Source organism: Dromiciops gliroides, chromosome 1 (assembly GCF_019393635.1).
Source record: "Dromiciops gliroides isolate mDroGli1 chromosome 1, mDroGli1.pri, whole genome shotgun sequence".
Taxonomy (NCBI): domain Eukaryota; kingdom Metazoa; phylum Chordata; class Mammalia; order Microbiotheria; family Microbiotheriidae; genus Dromiciops; species Dromiciops gliroides.
The window spans coordinates 333,811,754-333,838,563 of record NC_057861.1 but is presented as its reverse complement, the minus strand read 5'-3'; the positions used below and the strand labels follow the sequence as shown (position 1 = coordinate 333,838,563).

General features: G+C 38.5%; 1 protein-coding gene across 5 annotated transcripts in view; it reads left to right on the top strand.

Moving 5' to 3' along the window:
* The window catches only part of FHOD3 (formin homology 2 domain containing 3), a 712,282-nt gene that overhangs the window by 472,717 nt on the left and 212,755 nt on the right, over positions 1–26,810 (top strand). For all 5 annotated transcript variants that reach the window (XM_043977896.1, XM_043977898.1, XM_043977897.1 and 2 more), the window contains exon 8: positions 21,360–21,454. In XM_043977896.1, the coding sequence (XP_043833831.1) occupies positions 21,360–21,454 (95 nt within the window). The remainder of the gene's footprint in view (positions 1–21,359; positions 21,455–26,810) is intronic.

Here is a 26,810-nt window from a genome sequence, read left to right as displayed (position 1 = left end):
GCTCTTTTTGTCATAGCAAAAAATTGGAAATTGAAGTGTTGCTCATCAGTTGGAGAATGGCTGAATAAGTTGTGATATATGATTGTGATAAAGTACTATTGTTATAAGAAATGATGAGATGGATGGTTTCAGAAAAACCTGCTTAGACTTATATGAACTGATGTAAAATGAAGTGAGTAGAACCAGGAGAACATTATACACAATAACAGCAATAGTTTAACAATAATAGACTATGAAAGACTTAGCTTTTCCAGTTAATGCAGTATTCCATAACAGTTCCAAAGGATTTAAGATGAAAAATACTATCCACCTGCAGAGAGATAACTACTGAACTCTAAATGCAGATGAAAGTATTTTTTCACTTTATTTTTCTTGCTTTTATTTTTAAATATGGCTAATATGTTTAACATGATTTCACATGTATTATGTTGCTTGCCTTCTCAATAAGTGAGAGCAGAGCTATGGGGAGGGAGAGAATTTGGAACTCAAAATTTTAAAAAGAATGTTAAAAATTAATAAACATAATTAAAAAGATTTTTTAAAAGAATACACTGTAAGCCTTAATCATTTTCCAGGTAAGGAGAGGGATATTCATAAATACAGACTTTTTTTTTAAGTGAGGCAATTGGGGTTAAGTCACTTGCCCAGGGTCACAAAGCTAGTAAGTGTCAACTGTCTGAGGCCAGATTTGAACTCAGTTCCTCCTGAATCCAGGCCAGGTGCTCTATCCTCTGCGCCACCTAGCTGCCCCTAATACAGACTTTTTAATGAGAGTATAATGATATTTTCTATTTTGTCTTTAATAATAAATATTTTGACTTTTTTTTACCACACATTGAAACAATTACTCAGCAAACAATATGTAGTTACTATTATTTTGTGCCTAAGAGTTTCAGAGGCATTTTATCTAAGGCAGCATCTAGACAGTTACTGGAATGCTCGACCAGGATTCAAGGGGGCCTAGAATCAAACTACTGCCTCTGGTACTTACTAGCGACTTATGATGATGGGCATCAGTGATTCAAATCCATCTTGTAGGCCTGTTAGCCAATCTGTAAGGTTGAGATAATAATACCTGTAGTATCTATTGCTGGCCCAAATACAATAATATAAAGAAAACACTTCACGATCCCTCAACCACTCTAAAAATAGCAGCCAATTTTCTTATCATTCATTTTGTATATAAGCTAGGTCCTGATTAATGCAAGTAAAGAATCCCCTGAAGTGGTCACATGTAGTCAAATGTGCACTATTCAAAGTTATAATTTTGTAAAAAAAAAATAGAAAATTGTTCCAACCCAATAGAAATATGCAGTATGAATTTAAATAATGCAACCACTTCAGGGGATTTGTTACTTGCACTAATGAAGACCTGGCTATATGGTTTAGATGTATAGATTTCTGTTTATTCTATGGCCTTCACTCTTAACTTATTTGCCCCATTTCTGCCCAGGTACCGATTAGCCAAATCTACCTGTTGTTTTACCCCCTCAGCTTAGCCCCTCACTACCCACAAGGGCTTATTATCATCCAGAAATTTAGAAGTTTCCCTGAGCATATTGACCGTCATTTCATTTATACAGATGTTAAATAAGACCAGTCATATTATTTTCTCCTTAGAAACATTTAGAATTGGACTCATTTATTTCTGGCTTTGTTTCTGGGCTCTTTTCATATGACTCAATTTTTAAAAATGGTCTTTGGCATGGGACCCTTTCAAAAGTTTTTTGAGAGTTCAAGTAGATTATAACCCATCATTTCTCCTTTACATGCATGCCCATTTGCCTGTTCTATATGCCTTTCAAGTTATAGGTCCAGAGAAAGTTGTTTAATAGAAAATTTGCATGTAATAAAATAAAGCAAATCTATTATGTTCACAGAAATAATACCAACTGTGAGGATAATTATTTTAAATATTTGTTTCCCCAGAACATTTTGAAAAATTATTCATTGTGGTTGTCTGGTAAATAGGAAGGTTAAAAATGTTCATTTTTGTGGAAAGAGCAATTACTGTTGCTGAAATTTTTCAAATAGCTCATTATAATTTCAGTAAGCCAACCAACTTTTCAGATTTGTGGTCTGTAATTGCTTCTTCCACCACCCCACTGCCCACAAACTTCTTTGACTCTTAATCTGCCTTTTGTCCACTCCATTCTACTGAAATTGTTCATTAGGAAGTCATTGGTGGGGCAGCTAGGTGGTGCAGTGGATAAAGAACTGGCCTTGGATTCAGGAGGACCTGAGTTCAAATCCAGCCTTAGACACTTGACACTTACTGGCTGTATGACCCTGGGCAAGTCACTTAACCCTCATTGCCCCTCCAAACTCCCCCCCCCCAAAAAGAAGTAATCGGTGACCAAACTTAGTGGCCTTTTCTCAGTTCATATCATTCTTGGCTTCTTTGATACACTTGGCACTATTGTTCACCTGCCCATTCTCAAAAATCTCTCTTCTGTTGTCTATTACTTTGCTCTTTCCTACTTCTCTTATTTCTCTGACCTGTAATTCTTTGCCTTCTTCAATGGTTCTTCTTCCTTCACTCTTCTGCAACACTAACTAAATTCAACCATTCCCCAAAATTCTGTCCTCAATTTGTCTTCGCTCCCTTCTTTGAGTGTTTCTCTTTAGTGTTTTCATCCACTCCTATGTTTTCAACTGTATCCATTATGCTAATGACTCTCAATCTCTATCTCCAATCTAAACCCTTTTCCCGACCTTTAGTCCCCCATTTTCATCTGCATGCTGAATAGGATGCTATGCCAGTGTTTCAAATTTATTATCTCTAAAACCTAAACTCTTAATCTTTCCCTAAAAACCAGCTTTTCCTTCTGACTTCATTTTTCATTTCATTTTATTGTAAATTTATCAGATAGATGTCTACTGTGTGCAAAGTAGTAGTACTACAATTCTTCAATCATCCAAGCTTAACATCTCTCCTTTGCTTCCCACATTTAGTTGCAAAGTTTTCTGTTATTTCTCATCATCTCATGAATCTACCCTGTCCTTTCGATTTCTATTTCTACTGCCACTATCCTAGTTCAAACTCTTAACAGATCAAAATCAGATTACTGCAATAGCTGAATTGGTCTCCCTGCATCCATTCTTTCAACCTTTTAATTCATTCTAAGTAGTAACCTCTAGAGTAACATTCTAAAACTCCACTTTGGTCACCTTGCTCTGTGTTTACAAACCTTTAGTGGTTCTCTTTTACTTATTGGAAAAATTCAAACTTCTTTACTTGGCGTTCATGGCCTCCATAACTTGGCAACAACAATGAACCCTCCTATCCTTGCTTCAACTCTGCCACTGACTTCCATTTTCTTCATCTATAAAATGAGAGTTAGACTTAATAACCCCATCTATGATTTTTCTAGCTTTATTTCCTATTGAGCCCTTACAAGAATGCTGAATTCTACTCAACCTAGATGATTTACGATTGCAAATGCTTTGCATTTTCACCTCCAAACTTTTGTTCAACTTGGGTTTTTTTGACCTTAATAAGAGTTTGGATATGACAAACTTCCTACTATCCCCTATTTTACAATGTGTGTGTGAGGAGGAGTAGGAGGTGGGGTTTGGAGAGGTTGTACAAAATATTAAAGTCCATGTTCTCTCTGCAGAAGTAAGGAGAAATCTCTTCCAGACACTCCAATCTAAAACTCTGTCTGCAATTTTCCATAAAACATATTGTTTTGTAAGTCAGTTAGTTTCTATAATACTGTTAATATAATATTAAAGTTAAGGCAAATTAATTAAATAGAATTTTGTGGGCAGGGTAAATATAGTATGGTTGCTAGGGTTCAAATTCATTTTGAGTTCCAAACACCTGACTTTCAAATGAACTTTTGAGAGATCACCCATCTTAATGGTGAGGATCGCTTATATTCTAATGGGATAGATTCTTGACATTCTAAAGGGTTTTGTGTTCTCACTAGCTATGTAAACCAGCAGAAGTCTCTAAACCTATAATGATTATAGTAATTATCTCACAGGCTTGTTGTGAGGATCAAATGAGATAATGTATGTATTTCAATATGCTTCTTATGTTTCTTGCTTATATAACCCATAAAACCCAACTCTCCAATCCCTTCTTAACAAGTCAACCAGAGTTTAAAAAAAGTTTCCCAGCATTCCGGTCATAGGCCACCCACCCTCCACCTCTTCCTCACCTTTCTAACTGTAGTCTATAAGTGTAGTTGAGACAAAAAAGTCACCCTGGCATGATGCACTGAACTGTGAATATTTGAAACCACTAATGACCAACCTCCAGAGGACCAAACCCTGCTTTTAAATGCTACCATGTGCAGTGCATCCCAATTTAAGCCAATTTAGATACTTTCTGGGCCTCTATTTCAGGGGACAAGGGCATAACAATATATAATGTCTGAAAGTAGTGGCTTTTAGTAGTGCTTTGTTAGTTCAAGGAAGTAGGGAACCATGGGAATTCTGCAATGCACCAGGCTGGCAAACTCATTAGTTTATTATTGTCTATTGGTCTTCAGAAGCACCTGAGGTAGGTAAGATATTTAAATTATTTTAGAACCTACCTCAGGCAGAAATTGAAGTGGGAAATAAGAGACAATAACAGGACAAAGAAAGAGTGACAGAAACTTGGAATGGAGGTAGGGGAAGTGGTTGTGCTTCCCTCTGCAAACTTTCTAAAGTAAATCAAGAATTTTGGTCCTTAGAGTTGTTTTATGCCAGCCTTTCAGAGAGACAAATGAATAGAACCATCAGAGGAGACAAAAAGCTCTGTCAGAAGACTTGTTTTAGATTGTTTAAATGCCAGGTCACTAAGGAGTCAGTAGTACCACCTCTTTTGGGGAATTCTAGGCTTCGTAAAGAAATAGAACCAGTAAATAAATAAGGGTTCCCTAGAAGAAAAAAGAAAAGAACAGTCCCAGAGGAAATGAAACCCTCTGAGATTGCAGAGAGAGAGAGAGAGAGAGAGAGAGAGAGAGAGAGAGAGAAAATTTATTGAGCTTCAAAGGAAAAGTTAATGTTAAGGCTCCAGCTAGGAGGGGCTTTAATGGAAGGAGGGCCAGGGGAGCTGGGCATACATGTGAGAAAGGGCAAAAGCAAAATGATGAGAGTACATAGTAGAAACTCATGAAATATTTGCTGAATAAATTAATGAAGAATAGAAAAGAAATAAAACACATTTGATTTCATTAACTTTACTTTAAAAAAACAACTAAGAAGCAGACATGAAAAAATGATTTGACTTAATTCTTAGTACTTCCTGATGACAGACACATTTGATTGCTGGGCTTTTTCCTTTATTGTTTGGTTTACATCTTTAATCATTTTTGTCTGTCTGTGGGTCACTGTGTCCCCTCAGAAACTGGTGATCAGCTGCTTACTAGTGACCCTCATAGGCACATTCTGATACCAGATTTGTACTAGATGTCATTCTATTATGGTAAATTTTGTCAGGGCTTTCATTCCATTGGCATCACTTTTAGAAACCCGGGGTTGCCTCCATATTGCTACCATGATGTAGTAGGATAGGAATTTTGTGTTGGTTCTTTTTGGAGGGACAGGGCAAGACAGTGCATAGAAGATATTATTATTGCCAAGTATAAAAGGAAAATGAGGTAACCAGCTGGTCGGTCATACAGATAGGCCTCTGATTCTTTGTAAAGCTTACATTTCAGTAATACGTAAGCTTCCTGAGAGTAGGGGCTGTTTTATTTTGTCCTTGAGTCCCTAATACATAGTAGTGTATCTTTCACATAGTAGGCTCTTTTAAAAACTGGTTGGATTGATGGGGCAGCTAGGTGGCGCAGTGGATAAAGCATGGGTCCTGGATTCAGGAGGACCTGAGTACAAATCCAGCCCCAGACACTTGACACTTACTAGCTGTGTGACCCTGGGCAAGTCACTTAACCCTCATTGCCCTGCAATAAAAATGAATGAATGAATGAATGAATGAATGAATGAATGAATGAGATAAAAATTTTTAAAAATCAAAACTGTCTGGTCTAATTGAACATTTTTTTTAAAAACTTGGTTGGATTGAACTGGACTAGGTTTTCAGTATTTATGAAAAGAATCCCACTGAATGAGAAGATATGAAGAGGTTTCCATCTATATCATTAAATGAAATAAGAGAAACAAATCTACGCTTTGTTTCATGTAGGTATGACATGAGACAAAGAACAATAATGCATCCCCAGGGGAGCACATACAACTAAGTGGTGTAGTCCCTGGCACATAGTAGATGCTTAATAATGTTGATTGATTGATAGTAGAGTACCAAACAGAGTAAAGAAACCCTGAATTGGAATCCTGCCTTAAGACACTTAACTAGTCATGTGATAGTAGGGGGAAAATCACTTAACCTTTCTGTGTCCAAGTTTACTCATTTGTAAATTAAGGGGGCTGGATTTGATGGTCCCTGAAGTTCCATCCAAGGTCCTGTACGATCCTATTCTAGGTCACCAGAGAGAGTCTGCTTTTGCCTTCCATGGGTTGTTTCAGTGACTCTAAATACCGTTTGCAATCACTTCTTTTCAGAGCAGACAAGCTCTTTTCATTAACCTATAAGATCTTGGTTATCAGATGTTAGCCAGGGGAATGGACCAGACGCAATGGCTTCTTCTGGAATTTTAATCATAAATCGTGGAGCTCACTAATTAGGTTCAGCACTGCTTTTGAAGAAATGCCATTTTTCATTCAAATGTAAGGCGATGAGATATGACATAATTCTTAAACATGTGTACCACACATGATTAACAGGAAAAAAAATCATAATTCAGCTCTCCATCCAAGTGATCCCATCTGTGGTTCCAAGCTCTAGAATATCTCCACATGCACCGCAAAGTACAAAGCAGCGTGGAAGCCAGTGAATGCAAGAAATCAGACTATAATGTCATTATTATTTATAGTAGAAATATATATGTATTAAGGGCCTACAGTGTATTTATCAATCATGCTGAAAGGCATGGAATGTGCCCCCAACTAGCTTCTATGCTAACGTAGACAAACACATGTAAAAGACATTTTGCCAAATATCTTATTTTCCTTGAGGTCAGTGATGACTAGAAGAAAGTTTTGGTTCTGAATCTGGGGGAAAGAAACCCGAGGAATTTTTTGAAGGTGAAAAATATAGAAAGGTGAAAGAACAATAAAGAGGAAATCAAAATACTTAGATTCTAGTGTAGGTCCTACCACTGACTTTCCTGTGACTTTGGTGACCCCATGTAATTTCTCCCTGCATCTTAGTTTCTTTACCTGTATAATGGGCAGGTTGGATTCGATTGCTTCTAAAGTACTGAAAACATATAGGAACTTTTTGTTGATATCAACCCTGATAAGAGGCAACTCTTGGAAAGGTTGAAGCTTCGCATACTTCCCATTAGTCCTAAGGCTTTAGCATTACATATTCAGCCTCAAAGGGACATAAGAGGCCACCATGCCCAATCCTTTCCCTTCCCTTCCCTTTTTTTAAAGAAGGAAACTGGGGCCCATAGAGATGAAATAATTTCCCCAATGTCATACCCTGAGTAAGCATCAGTTGTGGGATTTGAATCCACATTTTCTGATTCCAAGACCCATCTCTCTTCCCACTGTACCATGGTTAGATAAAGGGGCTGTGTGTATGTACATGTCTTGGTATGTATTGTGAAGACAAAATTTACCTGATTTTTGGTTTTCTTCCTTTCCTTATTATAGGACACTGAATTTTCAGTAGAAAAGTAATTGTCCAGGCCAGTAGTCTAAAGATTAACTCACTCACTCATCCATTCATTCTGTAACTATTTATTGAATACCTGCTATGTGCAAAGCTCTATACAGATTAGTGAAAGAAATAGAATGATAATTAATGCCCTGCCTCAACCCTCATGATTTCTGTAAGTTAATTTTAAAGATAGTTTGAGATAAAGGAAGACTATGAATCACAATTATATGGTGAATATATAAGCTATGATTCTATAGCTTAATTCTATAGCCAATTAATTAAATTGGCCTATTTAGTTCATTCTTGAATATGTTCAGATTAAAGGAGAAAAAAATAATGTGTATGTGTGAATGTATGTGTGTATCTATGTATGTTTGCTTCTTGGCCTTCCGCATGCTAACCTAGGGTCAGGAAGACCTAAGTTAAAATCTGGCCTCAGATACTTACTAGCTGTGTGACCCTGGGCAAATCACTTAATCTCTGTTTGCCACAGTTTCCTCATCTGTAAAATGGGGATAATAATAGTACCTACCTTACAAGTTTTTGTGAAAATCAAATCAGATGATAATTTTACAGAGCATGGCATGTATTAAGTGGTATATGGATGTAAGCTATTGTTGTTGTTGTTAAAGTGCTGCTATACGGTGCTATACATCACACATTCACCTGAGAGAAGACAGAATTTTTTAAATGCTTGGATAATCTTTCCTATTGTTCAGCTCAATAAGCATTTATTAAATTATTGTATGCCTTGCTCCTGTGGCTCATCATAACACATAGACAACCTTACATTCTTAGAGGCTTTGTCAGCAGAGGGCAAGCCCTGAAAGATGCTGCCAGGCTAAAAGGGCTTTGACTATGGGCCCAGTGATAAGGCCCAGTGTTTGTGTCTTTCATCTAGGGATTCAACCTAACTATATTCTGAGACTCATCAAGAAAAAACTGACCACAGGGTGATGATTTTTTTCAGCCCAAACAGATGACAAAGACTATCACTAGAGGGACTGTCTATTTCATTGAAATCATCAGTATCTGAAGTGTGTGTAAAACATATGTTACCTGGTACATTGAAGGTACTTAATAAATGCTTCTTGATTGATTGATTGATTCATTCATATCCATTTTGCACATAATGAAACTGAGACCCAACGAGGCTAAGTGGTTTTTCCAAGGTTACACAGCTAATATATGGTAGAGCCATGCCCCAAATCCCAGTTTTCTAACTTTAAAACCAGTTTCCTTTCCACTACATTCCAAGGCCATTCCCAATAAGAGTCTCACAGTGGAAGAATCTCGTATCAAAATTGAAAAGAGAAACTCTGAGGGTAGGAATTAAGGTTCTGCAAGCTTCTGTTAAGGACAGGATCATTCATGACAGGGATTTTCTAAAGAGCTATTTGCAGAAACAGGAGACATGCGAAGTAAGCTTATGGATTCCCAAAGGAATGTAGCACTTAGCATAATCAATCCCTAAGTATTTATTAAGTTGCTACTCTTTGCTAGGTTCTAGGGATACAAAATCTAAAATGAAATCATCCCTGCCCCCAAGGAGCTTATATTCCATAGGTGGAAACAACATGTGTATTTGTGTATGTGGCAGCTAGGTGGCAGAGTGGATAAAGCACCAGGCTCAGAATCAGGAAGATCTGAGTTCCAATCTGGCTTCAGACACTTGTGAGCTTTGTGATTCTGGGCGAGTCACTCAACTTCTATTTGCCTCAGTTCCTCATCTGTAAAATGGAGGCACACTGGAGAAGGATATGTCAAATCATTCTAGCATCTTTGCCAAGAAAACCCCATGGACAAAAGTCCATGGAGTCACATAGAATCAGACAAGACTGAAGGACCAAACAACAAAAAAGTATATAGATATGTATTATATACATATAAATACACGTAGGTTATGTGTATATACTATGTGTACATGTTGTATTTGCATATATATGTGTGTGCATGTATGTGTATCTGTATATACCAACAAAATAAAAACAAGATCATTTAATTTAAGAGAGAAGACACTGGCAGGTAAGAAGGAGGTGAGGATAAGAAAAGTCACACATAGAAAGGAATACTTGATCCAGCAATATCACTGCTAGGTTTATATCCCAAAGATGTGCCAAAAAAGAGAAAAAGACTTATTTGTCCAAAAATATTTATAGCAGCTCTTTTTGTGGTGGCTAAGCATTGGAAATTTGAGGGGGTGCCCATCAATTGGGGAATGGCTAAACAAGCTGTGATATATGATTGTGATGGACTATTATTGTGCTATAAGAAATGACAAGGAGGATGATTTCAGAAAGGCCTGGAAAGACTTGTATGAACTGATGTATAGTCAAGTGAGCAGAACCTGGAGAATATTGTGCACAGAAACAGCAATATTGTTTGATGAACTGTGAATGACATAATTATTCTCAGTAATACAATGATCCAAGACAATCCCAAAGTACTACTGATTAAGCATACTATCCACCTCCAAAGAAAGAACTGATATTGATTGAACACACAGACTGAAGCGTACTATTTTCACTTTTTAAAATTTTTTTTCTTTTATTTAAGTCTTCTTATACAAAATGACTAATATGGTAATGTTTTGCATATTTGCACATGTATAACCCACATCTGATTGCTTACCGCCTGAGGGAGGGGGAAGGGAAAGGAGGGAAGGAGTGATAGAATTCGGAACTCAAAACTTTAAATAAAAATGTTTATTTAAAAAAAAAAGAAAAGAAAAAGAAAGTAATACTTGGGCTGAACTTCAAAGAAAATGAGAGATTTTAAGAAGCAACGGGGCAGAGGGAGTATAGTCCAGGCATGTGACTAGCTTATGTGAAAGCATGGAGATAGAAGATCATGTGTGAGGAACAGCAGGAACACCACTTTGGCTGATCTGAAAATTGTATCAAGGGGAGGAATGTATATTAAGCCTGAAAAGGTAGGTTAGAGCCAGGTGGTAAAGGGCTTTAAATGACTAAACATAAAGAGTTTGTATTTGATCTTAGAGATAAAGAAAGCCATTGTAGTTTATTGTGCTGGGGAAGAATATGGCCAGAACCAGGCATATCACGTTGGCAACTTTCTGAAGGGTAGATTGGAGAGATGAGAGACAATTTAGAGGGTGATTTCAATAGATCAAGCTTTAGAAGATGAGGACCAAGGTGGTTGTGGTGTGTGGAGTGAAGGAGACAGATGTGAGAAATGTTGTTGTTCTTCAGTCATTTCAGTCATGTCTGACTCTTCGTGACCCCATTTGTAGTTTTCTTGGCAAAGATACTGGAGTGGTTTGCTGCTTCTTTCTCCAGCTCATTTTACAGATGAGGAATTCAGGCAAACAGGGTTAAGTGACCTGCCCAGGGTCTCACAGCTAGTAAGGTTCCAATGCCAGATTTGAACTCAGGTCCTTCTGACTCTTGGACTTGTACTGTATCCACTGTACCACCTACCTGCCCTGAAGAATCAGTAGAATTTGGCAACTGAATCAATAAATGAGTAAGAGTGAGGGGTTGAGGATGACATTTGACTCTGTTGTCAGACAAAAGAAGAGCTGTGTATATACATATGTATTTATGTATGTACATATGGAACATCTTCATATATTGGTTGTTGTCCCTAGTTCTCAAAGAGAACCAAAACAATATCATGATGTTGGGGTCAAGCTCTCCTTCCACTTCAGTCTTGGCTTGTGGTCTTTTCAAGATAAATAATTTATCATCAGTGTAGTAGCTGACCTTGATGCCATTTTCATCCTCATTGAAGGTGTCTGATAACATTGCTAAAAACATCATGCTAAAAAGCATGGGAGCAAGCACACAGCTCTGCTTCACCCCATTGGTGACTGGGAAAGCAGTATCCAGAACCTGTGCTAGCATGCTGTCACGGAACTTCCAAATAATGCCAGGGAACTTCTCTGGACAACCATATTTTGCCATGATCTTCCACAAGCCCTCATGACTCACAGTATCAAAGGCCTTGGTAAGATCAATGAATGTTGGGTACAGGCCTCTGTTCTGCTCCTGACATTTCTCCTGGAGTTGTCAGGAAGCAAACACAATATTAACTTTTCCTCAGCTTTTTCTCAAGCCACACTGGCTCTCAGGTAAATGACCATTTTTCAGAGGAAGAATCAGCCTATTAAGGAGAACTCTGTCAAGAATCTTGCCAGCAATGACTGAGAGAGATCCTCTGTGATTGTCACAAGACAATCTGTTTCCTTTCCCCTTTATAGAGGTCCAATGAAGGCATCCTTGAACTCCTGGAGGATTACCTCCTCTTGCCATATAACCCAGAAGATTTCAGTCGGCTTTTGTATGAGCAGTAGACCCCTGCTTTGTAAATCTCAACTGGAATAGAATCAGCACCAGGCACTTTGCCACATAAGAGGAGCCTTAATAGCATTTAAAACCTCTTCTTTGGTTGGAAATTGGGCTAAAAAGGGATTGACTTGAGCCTGAGGTAATCAGTCAGTGGCTTCAGCATTGTTTGATGAAGGACTGTTGAGAACACTATGGAAATGTTCAGCCCATCTCTCCAGGATCATGTCCTTATCAGTAATCAATGTGGCTCCATCAGCACTGAGTAGTTGAGATGCACCATAGATCTTTGCCTTCAGGGCGTCATAAAAGCACTTTGGATTGCTACTATCAGTATAAAACTGAATTTCATCTGCCTTCTTACTGAGCCAAGAATTCTGCATCTCTCTAAGCTTCACTTGCACTTTACTTTTTAAAAAAAATATATATTTTGGGGGGCAACTAGGTGGCGCAGAGCACTGGCCCTGGAGTCAGGAGTACCTGAGTTCAAATCCGGCCTCAGACACTTGACACTTACTAGCTGTGTGACCCTGGGCAAGTCACTTAACCCTCATTGCCCAGCAAAAAACCCAAAACCCCAAAAAAACAAACAAACAAAAATTTTTTTTATTTTTTATTTTTTTGCAATAAACATTTATTTTATTCTTTCCAGTTACATGTAAGGGTAGTTTTCAACATTTATTTTCATAAGATTTAGAGTTCCACATTTTTCTCCCTCCCTCCTATATATATATACAATCCACAGGTGCTCTTTTTATCAGTTCTTTCTATGGGGGTGGTTAGTATGCTTCATCATTAGTCCCTTGGGATTATCTTGGATCATTGTATTGCTAAGAGTAGTTAAGTCATTCACAATTGCTTATTGAACAATACTGCTGTCAGTATGCACAATGTCCTCCCAGTTCTGCTCACTTCTCTATATATCAGTTCATGAGTCTTTCCAGGTTTTTCTGAGATCCTCCTGTTTGTCATTTCCTATAGCACCATACCATTCCACTACAGTCATATACCACAGCTTCTTCAGTCATTCCTCAATTGATGGGCATTTCCTTGATTCTCAATTCTTAGCCACCACAAAGAGTTGCTAAAATATTTTTTGTACAATTTTCCCCCTTTTCTCTTTTTCATGATTACCATTGTTAACTGTTTCCCTTTGGTCCTATTCCTTTCCCCATGATATTTATTTATTTTAGTGAGGTCATTGTGGTTAAGTGACTTGCCCAGGGTCACACAGTTTATTTATTATATTATCCTCTTCTTTCATCCTATTACTCTTCAAAAGGGATTTGCTTCTGTCTGTCCCCTCCCCCTATCTGCCCTTCCTTCTTTTGTCCCTTTCTATTTATCCCCTTCACCTCCTATTTACCTGCAAGGTTAGAGAGATTACTCCACCCAATTGAGTGTGTACATTATTCCCTCCTTGAGCCAATTCTGATAAGATTGAGGTCTTTGAGCCCATTCTGATGACTGTTAGGCTCATTTACTGCCCAGATTAAATGGATTACTCCACCCAGTTGGGTGTGTGTGTGTTAGTCCCTCCTTGAGGCAACTCTGATGAGTTTAAGGTCTTTGAACCTTTTCTGATGAGTGTAAAATTCATTTAATGCCCTGCTCCTCTCCCATCTCTTCCCCCACTCCATAAGCCCTTTCCTTGTTTCTTTCATGTAGGATTTCACCTCATGCTACCTCTGCCCTTCCCCCTTCCCCAGTGCATTCCCCTCACCCCTAAATTTAATCCTAAAGATATCATCATGGGGCACCTAGGTGACACAGTGGACAAAGCATCCACCCTGCACCAAGGGGGATCCTAACCAAAACCCAGCCTCAGACACAAGAGAATCACCCCAGCACGACCCCAGGTATGTCCCCCAACTCCAATTTTTTATGGTTCTCTAGGGTCTTGTATTTGAAAGTCAAATTTGCCATTCAGTTCAGGTCTTTTCATCACAAATACCTGAAAGTCCTCTTTTTCATTAAAGTCCCATTTTTTCCTCTGAAAGATTATGCTCAGTTTTGCTGGGTAGGTGATTCTTGGCTGTAATCCCAATTCCTTTGCCCTCTGGAATATCATATTCCATGCTCTCCAGTCCTTTAATGTAGAAGCTGCTAGATCTTGTGCTATCCTGACAGGGGCTCCATGGTACTTGAATTCTTTCTTTTTGGCAGCTTGCAGTATTTTATCCTAGACCTGAGAGCTCTGGAATTTGGCGATAATATTCCTAAGAGTTTTCCTGTTGGGATCTCTTTCTGGAGGTGATCAGTAGATTCTTTCAATTTCTATTTTACCTTCTGCTTCTAGAACATCAGGGCAATTTCCCCTGACAATTTCCTGGAAGATGATGTCTAAGATCTTTCCTTGATGATGGTTTTCAGGTAGACCAATAATTTTCATATTATCTTTCCTGGACAGCAGTTTTTCCAAGAAGATATTTCACACTGCCCTCTCTTTTTTTAATTATTATTATTATTCATTTGGATTTGCTTCATTATGTCTTGGTTTCTCATAAAGTTACTAGCTTCCATTTGTTCAATCCTAATTCTTAGGCAATTATTTTCATCAAAGAGCTTTTGTACCTCCTTTTCCATTTCGCCAATTTGGCTTTTCAAGCTGTTGACTTTTTTCTCATGTCTTTCCTGCATCACCCTCATTTCTCTTTCCATTTTTTCCTCTACCTCTCTAACTTAATCTTCAAAGTCCTTTTTGAGTGCCTCTATGGCCTGAAACCAATTAATATTTGTCTTAGAAGCTTTACATATAGAGGCCCTGACGTTGACATCTTCCTCTGAGGGTGCACTTCGATCTTCCTTGTCACTGAGGAAACTTTCTATGGTCCTCACCTTTTTCTGTCTGCTCATCTTGCTTTTCTTTTACTTGACTTTTAGCTCCTTAAAGTGGGGCACTGTTTCCAGGCTGCTGTATCCCAAGCTTCAGAAGTCCCAGGTGGTATGATTTAAAGAGGATCAGGTTCTTCACTCGCCTGGTCTATTCCCTGGTCTATAGATGATACCAGACCAACTTACTAATCAACCAGCTTTGTGTGTTGTGGTTGTCAGCTCCAAGGAGCCTGTGCCCCTCCCCAATCCTGGGCCACTGCTACTCAAGCCTACCTCCTGGTTCCCAGCAGGGGTGAAAAACCCAAGTTCTGCCTCAGCACCAGCATAGACCTCTGTAGTCTCCCCCCTGCCAAGGGCTTAGCCCTATCACCAGACTGTGAGCTTAGTTCCAAATGACACTGGCACTTCAGCTGATTCAGAGCCTCTAGGGGGTCTCCTTCTCTGGTGAGGCCTTCCTGGGACTGGATCTGTGTCAGGGTGACTGTGGGGTTGGGTTCCACTCCTGTCTCAGCACAGCAGCTCCCTCCTGACCTTCCAAGCAGTTCTTGGTTAGAAGATGATTTCAGGGGCAGCTAGATGGCACAGTGGATAGAGCACCGGCCCTGGATTCAGGAGTACCTGAGTTCAAATCCGGCCTCAGACACTTAACACTTACTAGCTGTGTGACCCTGGGCAAGTCACTTAACCCCAATTGCCCCACCAAAAAAAAAAAAAAAAAGATAATTTCAGCACATTCTTCTGTGTGTTTTGCTGTTCCTGGCATTGTGTTATGGCATTATTTGGATGTTTTTTGGAGCAATCATGTCATGAGTTCGAGAGCTCACTGCCTTTCCTCTGCCATCTTGATTTGTACTTTACTTTTTTTTTTTTTCAGGGCAATGGGGTTTAAGTGACTTGCCCAGGGTCACACAGCTAGTAAATGTCAAGTGTCTGAGGCTGGATTTGAACTCAGGTACTCCTGACTCCAGGACCAGTGCTCTATCCACTGCGCCACCTAGCTGCCCCTGTACTTTACTTTTGATGGACTTAAATGCTGTCTTCTTAGAGACAGGTGAACTATCCTACTGGTTACCCCTGTGGAGTTATCATTTTTTGCTGAGCAACTTTTGAATTTCCCCATCATTTTGGTTAAACCAATCTTGATGTTTGTGAGTGTTCTGACCCAGATGAGTAAATGCAGTGCTATACCAAATCTCTGAAAGCTGCCCACTCCTTTTCTGCTCCATTATTGCCCTCTGTGTTGGTTTAGCTTTCCTTCCAAGTTAGTAACAAACTGTTCTCACATGGAGAAGAGCTCTAATCTGTTGACATTAAGTCTTCTGGTAGTCTTGCTGAAGAATCAGTAGAGTTTGGCAGCTAAATCATTTGACTCTTGCCAGACAAGGGAGGAGCAGTGTAAGTATATATTTATATATGCATATATGGGACATCTGTACATGCATGTACATATGAAACCTCTGTACATATGAAATACACATATATGTGCCCTTCTGAATAATGTAGAGTAATTTTCTGGAGTTTTTGGAATCTCCATTGTGATCTATTTCACTCCTCCTTTTCTTTTCTTACCCTTCATTTAGAAACCACAGGAAGACAATATTGTAGTAAGGTTTTTTTAAAAACTGATTATGTATCTTCTTTGAACTAAATAAATCTGTTCCACATGTTTTGGGAACATGTGAAATGTGCACTGAAAATGTCAATTCTTCTCAGAAGAATGACTCTTATGGCTACAAACACCACCACTAAAGTCATATGTAAGTCTGTAGAAACAACGCTGACCTCTTTCCTGCTCTCATTCTCTCTCTGCCTGTCTAATATTTTCACTTGGCTATTCCATTGTTATGTCTAAAACCAAATTCTCTTTTTTCCCATGTGCCCTCACTGTACATTTCTATTTCCATTGATGGTAGGTAGTGTCATCCTTCCATTTATCCAGGTTCAAAACCTTAATTCCTTTTTGTCTCTTTTCCACGTCATCATTCACCAATTTCTGCCTATTCTGACTTCTCAATAGCTATTTCATTTATTTCCTTCTTTTTCATATGCACTTCCATTACTCCATTAGTTTTTTATCCTTTCTTAGTATCCCTAGTGCTTAGCACAGTGCCTATTGCATAATTGGCGTTTAATAGATGTTTCTTGACTGATTCACTAATCCTGTTCTATGCCTTCATCATCACATTCTTGAACCATTTCAATAGCCTCCTCACTGAACTTTCTACCCTTAGTCTCTCCATGTCCTAATACTTCTTTCATACCCCTGACAGATTCATCTTTCCAAATCACAGCTTTGTATTATCATAGATCCTTCTAGAAATCTTAAGTGACTCCTTCGAAATAAAGTCTCAAATGATAAACCTCGTGTTCAGTGCCCTACACTGCCTAGTCCCATTCTCTCTCTTTATTTTTGTCCTTACAATTTTCCACAAATTCTTCCTACAGTCAAATTTATAAAGCATTACATATATAATTTACCTGTCCTATTGCCCCCATCCTTCCTTTGTCCCATAATGTTCTCTCCATCATGTGTTTATGTATATAAATTTTACATTTTCTTCAAAGCCTAGCTCAAATTCCACCAGTCCTTAGTCTTTCCTGATTATACCTATCCTACAAGGAGCCATTCTCTCACTTAATCCCAATAGTAATCAGTATTTGTTCCACCAAATTAGCTCCTAGTACATGCTGACTAATATCTGTATTTTAGTGTAACTTACCTGTCTCATCTAGACTATGAGCCCTTTAAAGGAAGAGACCCATGTCTAATGCATCTTTGTATCACTCAAAGTGCCCAAGACAGAGTTGCTGATAATGCTTGCCATCGTTGCTTGCTGATCATGATTGAAAGGTTCATATGAATGCAATTAGGAGGTTGGATGAGAAGGTCTCTGAAGGCCCTTTCAGTTCTCAATATATGATTCTGTGAACTTGAAAATTCCATTACAGAATATCACAATTTTTGCTGAAATTATAATGCAGGGGGGGAAATATTTTTCCATCTAGAAGAGAAGTTGGAGGGAAGTCACTCTTCCAGAGTTAGATATTGCTTGTGGATTTTGTTATTCAATAATAAAATCTTACTGTAGTAAAGGATCTTATGTATCATCTAATTTAACTTTCCTTCCAGTATAGAAATTGCCCTATTCCCCAACACATCCAAAATATTTCCATGCACAGTATGCTTGAACCCTACCAGGGACATGGATCCAATTACTTTAAGAAAGTTTCATGCAACAGTATGCTGGTAAATGTTTAGCAACTGGCTCTGTGAAAACAAACAAACAAACAAAAACATGTATGCATAGCACACTTTTATGTTTAATCTGCATTATTCACATTTTCTTCATTACTTTCTCAACTCTGGGGTAATCACCAAAACAATAAATCAAGCCTTGATTTGTAGCATTTACCACTTTCTGAGGTGTTCATGTTCACATGGAACATTCAACAATGATTCTGACAAGTTAGTTTAAGCTGGCTTCAGCACATTCTTGGTTTTATCCCATTGTTGGACTGCTCCAGCAATTATAAAGTTCTTTCTATTGTTAAACTGACATTGTCTCCATATATCATCCACTTGTTGATCTTTGTTGTGCCCTGAGGAACAATCCAGAGCACTATTGATTCTCTCTTCTACATGATAGCCTCTCAAATATTTGAAGATAACTATCAAGTCTCTCCTTAACCAAATCCACTCCAGGATAAATAGCTCCTATTTCTTCAGTTATTCTTCATGTGGGAATTTGTTGACAGGAGTGTTATCCTATTCTGGAAGCAACCCCCTCCCTATTTGGTTGAATTTCAAGATATGGTTCTTTGATAATTCCTACGCACAGTGATAATAAATCACCCAATTTCATTTCCCTCCAAATCCAAGCTATGATTAGACAGCACTTGTGAGCACTGGGAAATTCCATAAACATTAAATGCCTCAGGTTCAGGCAGACGCTTAACTAAATCTCTCGTGATATCCTAGTGTACAGATGGAGAGATGTGTGCTGAATAATAGTTCAGTTAGTTGGGTTTGGAAATGGTCGAATATTCAGACCCCAAGAGTGCTTATTAATAGGCTGATGTGAACTTGGAGGGACATCTCTAGTTGGGAGGCTTCAGGGCTCTGTAATACAAACTTTGAAGTGTTCTATAAATGTGAGTTATTATTATGTGCTCCATTGAGATATGTATTCTACCATGATTTTTTTTCTTGAGGGCAGAGACTCATCGTATTCAGCTTTGTAAAGCATAATTCCTAACATGGTAATATATTCACAGTAGATGTTCCACAAATATTTCTTAAATCAGGGAAAGAAGGGAGATAGGATGGAGGCAGGCAAGAAGTCAGGCAGGCAGGAAATAGATAGGTAGGAAGGTGATAAGTAACTGACTATAAGAGGCTGGTTCTTGTGGTGAATTAGAAGATTCTAGTAGTACACATTTTCCTTGTTTGAAAATACCAAATTTAGGGGTTTGGACATTGTTTATAAACATGTAGTTTTGCTGATATAATATCAATGATATGGTCCTTAAAATTGGCAAATGAATAAATTTTTGGTAAATTGTATTTTAAATTAAGTAGAAGCACTCAGAGTGTTATATTAGAGTTAGAAGTAGATGATCTATGTAGCTAGAAGTATTAAATCCTTTTGTTAAATGATGGATTATTGGTTAGTATGAATAATCAGCTCCTTACTTTTCTATTCTGAAAATTTGGATTTGGAAAATATTTTCCCCATAGAGCTTATAGTTTTATGTAAAATGCAATAGTCTATAATTAGCCTCATATGTGGCCTTTTCTTAAAGTAGGGCACACCTGTAAGACAGACGCTTCAAATTTATATGCGTATTTTCAGTAAGATGAGATGCAGCACTGTATAGGGAAGAGAAGACAGAGCCCTAAATCAGGAGGTGTGGCTTTTAGGCCTCACACCCTGACTCCCCTCTGCCTCCCTCCAACCTCCGTGCACTCACACCTGTCATTATTAACCAGTTTTATGGTATTGGTAAAAAGGTAGAATTGGACTAGATAATTTCAAAATTTCCATCAGTTGGAAACTCTTAAGAATTTTTGAACCACACTATCGATGATTGTATGAAGTTAGCCCAGCACTATTGTCTCTGTTATCCAAAGGTGAGAATATGTGCCAGTGGATAAGGTACTTGTCCCAGTCCAAGAGTGAGAAACACTAAATTCAGAAGTTCCCCTCCTTCCCCAGTTCTAGGTAAACTGTAATGATTAAGATTCACATGGACAGATAGAGGAAAGTAGACGAGGGGCATTGGATTAGGAGCCCTGAGTATGTGCCCTACCACATGTGTCTCCTGCTCTCTGTGAACTGTGATGAATGAAAAACCTGAGACAGAGTTTCTAGGTGATTAATAAATAATCTATTAATCAGGCTAGCTAATAATCAATAAATTGATGATCAGTGTTTTCTCATAGAAAACTAAAGATACCCCCCCCCAAGGGAGACACTGAATGCTTGAAATACCTTTGTAAAAGGAGGTGCCCTGGCAAGTAAAAATCAACTCTGATTGGTGGACATGTAATGAGGAGGTGAGTTAAGAGTCCTTAGCTGCTCCTGCTGAGAATGTAGCTTGGACATGAGACTGAGGTGCCTCCAGCAGTCTGGACTGGGGAATCCATCTCCACCCAGATCACTCTGGTTGGTTTTCTCCTTCATGAGCTAAGTCACCCTAAATTCTAATGGAGAGGTACCAGGGCAGGGCTGTTCTCCTTGGGACAAGAACTTGCCCAGACTGGATTCTGTTTAACCTGGTTAAGTGGGGTCCAGCCCAAGATTGAGGAGCATGTTCAGTGAGGGTTAGGAACATCTCATCTATCAGCCATGTCCTTTAGAGACTGACTGACCTTTCAAAGTGGCTGGACCCTGAATGAAGAAATAAAAAGCCTGGATCCTAATTAATAATTGGTTATTAATATAATAATAAAATAATAACTTCTCTCCAGGCAAAAGTCTTCATTTCTCATTTCTCATTCAAAGTCTCATTTCAGTTGCCTCCTCTGTGAAGTAAAGCCAGTGGATTTAGTGACTTCTAAGTTCCATTCCAGCACTGAAATTCTGTGATTCCATGAATTATGGTATACTACAAGAATATATAGTTTCTCTGTCTTTTTTTTTTTTTTTTTTAGTGAGGCAATTGGGGTTAAGTGACTTGCCCAGGGTCACACAGCTAGTAAGTGTTAAGTGTCTGAGGCCGGATTTGAACTCAGGTACTCCTGAATCCAGGGCCGGTGCTCTATCCACTGCGCCACCTAGCTGCCCCAAGAATATATAGTTTCTAGTCAGAGGCCTTTGGAATTTGTAAGGAACTCTTAACCTGGGACTTCTCTTACTTTCATCATAACATATTCTAACTAAAATGTGCACCTCTGAAAATTTCCATTTGAAGATGCTATTGTGGGTGCTGTCGCGTTAGGGGAAATGTGATTTAAATCATGCACTATACCTTGAACCCAGTAAGTCAGAACATAACAATTTTGTCTAATGCTCTCTGCTTTTCTCTTATAGGAGTCAAGCCATGGTCTAATATAATGGAGATCTTGGAAGAGAAAGATGGGGTTGACACTGAGCTTCTGGTTTATGCCATGACTTTAGTGAATAAGGTGAGTACACAAATTAGACTGAGATTCACCATCTGAATAGGAGCCAAACCAGATAAATCTTCCCGCTGTGGCAAGAACACAGGGTCAATAGATCATATTTCATTCCTTCATTCATTCAAGAAACATTTATTAAGAACATAACCTACTAGGTTCCACCCCTTCCTTGTGCTAGGCACTGAAGTATGATGCTGTCCCTGCTCTTGTAGGACTTAACAGTTTGGAGGAAGAAGAAAAAACAAATCCAGAAAAATAAACTCCATATTAGAATAGAATGAGTACGTGAAAGGAATATGAGATCCTATGAGGTCAAAAGAGTTAATCAGTTCTAGGTTTTGGGGGAGTGAATGGCTGCAAATTAGGGAAGGCTTTATTTGTGCTGGCCCTTGCGGTATATGCTTAAGATATAAGCAGGCAGAGATAGAAACAGGGACAAGACTAGGGAAATTGTAAGAAAAACACAAATTAATTCTGTTTTCCTTCTAATAGTTGACCTGAGAGAAGACATATAATATATAATATTATATAATATGACATAACACATGTGTGATATGGTAATATGCCACCAGATATGACATGATATATGATATGATATGATATGATAAATTGCCTGCGAGAGGAAGCATGGTAAAATGCAGAGGTCAGGAAGCAATGGCCCATGGGCCAAATATCAGCCTACTTTTGTATGGCTTGTGAGCTAAGAAGTGTTTTTAACATGTTAAAATAAAGTTTTATTGTATTTTAAAATGTAAACACCATTCAAAATTATCATTGCACTAGCAAGTCACTTATCCTCTCAGTGTTTCTATGCAACTGCAGTGAATATTCCATATACACGATAATATTATATATTAACTAATATGTATTCATTATTATCAACTAATTTGTATATTACCCACACATATATACACAGACACAAACACTTTGAATCTCTGGCTTAAAAAATTAATGGCATATGAGGCTAGAAAGGTAGGCAGTCAATTTATGTGAGAGATAATAACTGGACAACCTGAGTATTGTACTGATTCTCCCCCTGCCAAAAAAAAAATAAAAGAATTGGAGGGAAATCTCAAGCATGTTGATTGGATCCTCTGTGGAAGATTTATGGAAAGGCAAGAACAAGAAGAAGAATAACCCAAGATAAGATGTAATTAGCAGTGTGACATACATCAGAGTATCTTGATTTCCTCTAAAATGAAACAATGATTGTAATAATATTGTAACTGTCTTAAATACCAAGATCATACCATTGAAAGTAATTTTCCTTAAAAATGGATAATTGCAATTGATTCTTATAAAATGCTATGAGGCCAAGGAAAGGACTTAAGAATGTTTTAACTTTTATTGTGTAGTAAATTCTGACTGCTTGAAGTTACATATCTGTAGAAAGGGAAGAATCTTGTATTCCTCCCTTCTCCCCACTGTAATGGCAGACAGGAATTCTGTTCTCCCACTTGGCCTCCTCTTCCACATCCTCTATTGAGTTCTTCATTGATAAATCCCAAGATGCCCTTTGACTCTAATGGCCCCCATCCTGGTCTGGAACCCAACTAGGTCTCAGCCACTCAAGTTCAGTCACACTCTCATCCTATTAGAGTCATCGATATAAATTCCCCTACTCTTCATACCAGGCAGCTTTTAAAACCTAGACATAAATAACTTCATTCCCAAAGAGAAGAAAATAGAAATTAATTCAAGAAGAGGGCAGGGAGATATTATGGTTGGAGGATATGGGACTTTCTTTTTTCTTGACGTCTTTTTAAGTTCTAGAGCTGAGTTGCTGCTATCTTACTCCATTGCAAGCTACTAAAATGGTTGTTGGTCTCTATTTTAAATTTGACTTTCTATTATAAATTATAGCACAGAAAATAATTGAGTCAGGTGGTACCATGAATAGAGCACAGGACTTGGAGCAAGTGCAAATCTTGCTTCAGATACTCCCTGGGTGGGTGACCCTGAACAAGTCACTTAAGCTTTCTCTGCCTCAGTTTCTTCACCTGTAAAATGGAAATGAAAATAGTATCTACCTTACAGGGTTGTTGTGAGGATTAAATGAGTTAACATATGTAAAGTGCTTTCCAAAACTTAAAGCACTATATAAATCCTATCAGTAGTGGTAGTAGCAATAGTAGCAGCAGCAGTAATAGTAGTAATGATATATGGCTCCACACATCTATCCATCCATGACCCCCAATGTTGGACTATATATCTCTCTCTGGTCTCTTCTCCCTTCATAGAACCTAACCTCTGTGAAGGGAAATAGGGAAACCCAAGATGTCACTAGTTCTTTCTTTATAATACTTTATCATATCAAGTCACAACGGTAGAGAAGTCATGTTTTAAGAGATGACATTCACAAGTTAAATACCTACATGAAGATATGTGTGCTTGGCTCTACCTTCCCATTCCAAAGCACCCCAATTTAGTCTCTTCTTACCCCTCTTCTAGATTAGGATAATAGCCTCCTGACCTGTCATTCTACCCCACTGGCTCACCTGCCCGATCTGCCTATCCTCCAGATGATTGCTCAAATAATTTTATTAGTGCATAAGATTGATCACATTGCTTACCTGCTCAGAAATACTTAGTGGGCTACCTTTACCTAAAGGGTAAAATATAAATTCTTTATCCTCACACAAGAAATCCTCTAAAATCTGCCCCCAACCTGCCCTTTTTCAGTCTTATTTAACTAATATTCCCTTCAGGCATTCAGTTTTCAAGTTGCACTGAATTATTGGTCTGGTCTTGCTCTGCCCCCTACTGCCTCTGTGTATTCGTGCAGATAATCCTAGGACCTGGAGCAAACTTCCCCTTCATCTTCACCTGTTAAAATCTTTCTCTTCCTTCAACAGCCATCTTCCCCAAGAAGTCTTCCATTACACCTAAGCTAAAAAATGACTTCTCTCCTTGACATTTTTAAAGCAATTTGTCTGGATGCTCAACACATTGTGTTATTTATTTACCTATGTGTTGTCACACCAATTAGATGGAAAGCTTGTGGAAAACAGGGACTGGGTTCTTTTATACATTTTAACACTTCTGTTATCTAGCGCAGTGACTTGCTCATAGTAGGTGCTTCGTACTGCCTCTAACACTTACTAGCTATGGGACAGCTGGTAAGTCACAAACTCTCTGAGCCCATTTCTTCATCTGAAATATGGGGATGATGATACAGGGTGTCCCAGAAGTCCTAGTGTAGTTTTAAGCTTTCATAACTTAATAGCTTAAATGGTTTAAAACTATACTAAGACTTTTTAGAACACTCTGAACATGTAGTAGCTACTTCCCAGGGTTATTGTGAGGCTTCAAATGAGATAATTTAGATGAAATGCTTTACAGACTTTTAACACACTACATAAATGGCAGATATTATTATTGTTATTATCATCTTTATTATTATGTTTTGTTGAATAGATTGTTTTTCCTGCCACTTTCTATTTGTTTTTTCTAAATTCATTTTTTCCCTCCAAAGTCACTGAGAGACTATATGCCTTTTTTCCTTGTGTGAGTGAGTGTGTGTGTGTGTGTGTGTGTGTGTGTGTGTTTTAAAGAGATGGGGGGATTTTCCAGTGCTGCGCCCCAAGTTGTGAACTGTGCTGTCACTTTTCTCAGTTTCACTGGCAGGAAAGAAAGGCACGAGCACTGTGGCTTTCAGGTATAATGAAGAGGGGGTCAGTACTGGTTGGGGGGCTAGAATGAGTGATGAGAGAAGAACCAAGGGGGCCAGTGTGGGGAGGGAGGAGGAAAGGAATAGAGTAAGTAGTGGTCAGGGCAGATTCTGTTTCTCTCCTATCCCCTTTTGAGAACAAATTCTTCCCACTGGGGTAAGGGGTCTCAAGCCTTTTTTCCCTGAAGTTTCCCAGTTCTAAAGCCAAGGCCACCATATTTGCAAGAAAAGGGAGGAGATACAGGATTCTATTTGGTACCAAGAGTTAAGACATGGGAAGAGGTAGTTTGTGGGGAAAGGATACCTACCTGCTTAGCAGGATAAAGTCCTTCAGAGCGACTGGCATCTTCCACCTGAAAGTGATAATGGAAACTTTGGAGACTGGAAACTTTGAAAGGTCAGAAGGCAGATCTGAGTTTCAAAGCAGAAACCAAATTCAGGGGGAAAGGACTAGCAGCTGGGAAAATGAGATAAGATTAAAATGTAAACTTGAAGGCACAGTGGTAAAGGTGGTGTTTTGTGGGATGCAATACGAAGAGCAACTAAAAGTTTGCATTTTGTGGGAAAGGGGCATAAGGATGACTTTGGAGGAGAATTAACCTCCTAGCCTCTAGACCCTTGCATTTGAGAAGTTAATCTAGCGTCATTAAGCCTTTTGGTGCCTCTAAAATCAAAGCAATTAGTAATTTCCTACTCTGCCTATGCACGAGACCAGCCCTATCTAGAAATCTTACAAGTGGCAAACTAAATTACTGCCCACTCAGTGGGGCATACCAAAATGGATGCTATTATCAATTAAAAGAATGTTGTGAAGTAATGTTATTGAAGTAGATTGATATCAGTCAGTCAGTCAATAAACATTTATTGATCAATGAAGACAAACTCTGTGCCAAGTGCTAGAAATACAAAGGAGGAGGGGGTAAGGTAAAGACAGAGGAGCTGCAGATGAACAGTGAGCTGGGTCCAGAATTTATTGGAAGGAAGAGAGTGGGCTGGATTGCATGTTGAAAACAATACCATCCTTTAAATCATTCTAAAGTGTCATAAAAGAAATTTTCTTTAACACCAATATTATTCTGGTAAGACTGGCATGATTGTATAGAATGCCTCCTACCACCTCAGCAGTATTAAAATGACAGATAAGCCAAAGAACAATTAAAAGGGTATGTGTAGGCTGAAGAATGTTACCTAGGAGGATGAAAAGTGATGCAGAAAGCATTATCCAACATATGTGAATCAATCAACAAACATTTATTAGGAGCCTATGAGGGGCAGCTAGGTGACACAGTGGATAAAGCACTGGCCCTGGATTCAGGAGGACCTGAGTTTAAATCCGACCTCAGACACTTGACACTTACTAGCTGTGTGACCCTGGGCAAGTCATTTAACCCTCATTGCCCTGCAAAAAAAAAAAAAAAAAAAGAGCCTATTATCTGATAAGCACCATACTAGGGATACAAGCCAGAAGTAAACAGTCTTTGCCCTCATGGAGATTGTATTTTATCAAGGAGTTAATGTGCATGTATAGATGTAGAAAATGCAGAATATGTACTACACAAATATAATATAATTTTGGTGTGGGAGTATACTAGTAACTGGAGAGATCAGGAAAAGCTTCACTGCCAGGCACTGTGCTAAATGCCTTACAAATATTATCTCATTTGATCCTTACAGCAACTCTATGAAATAGGT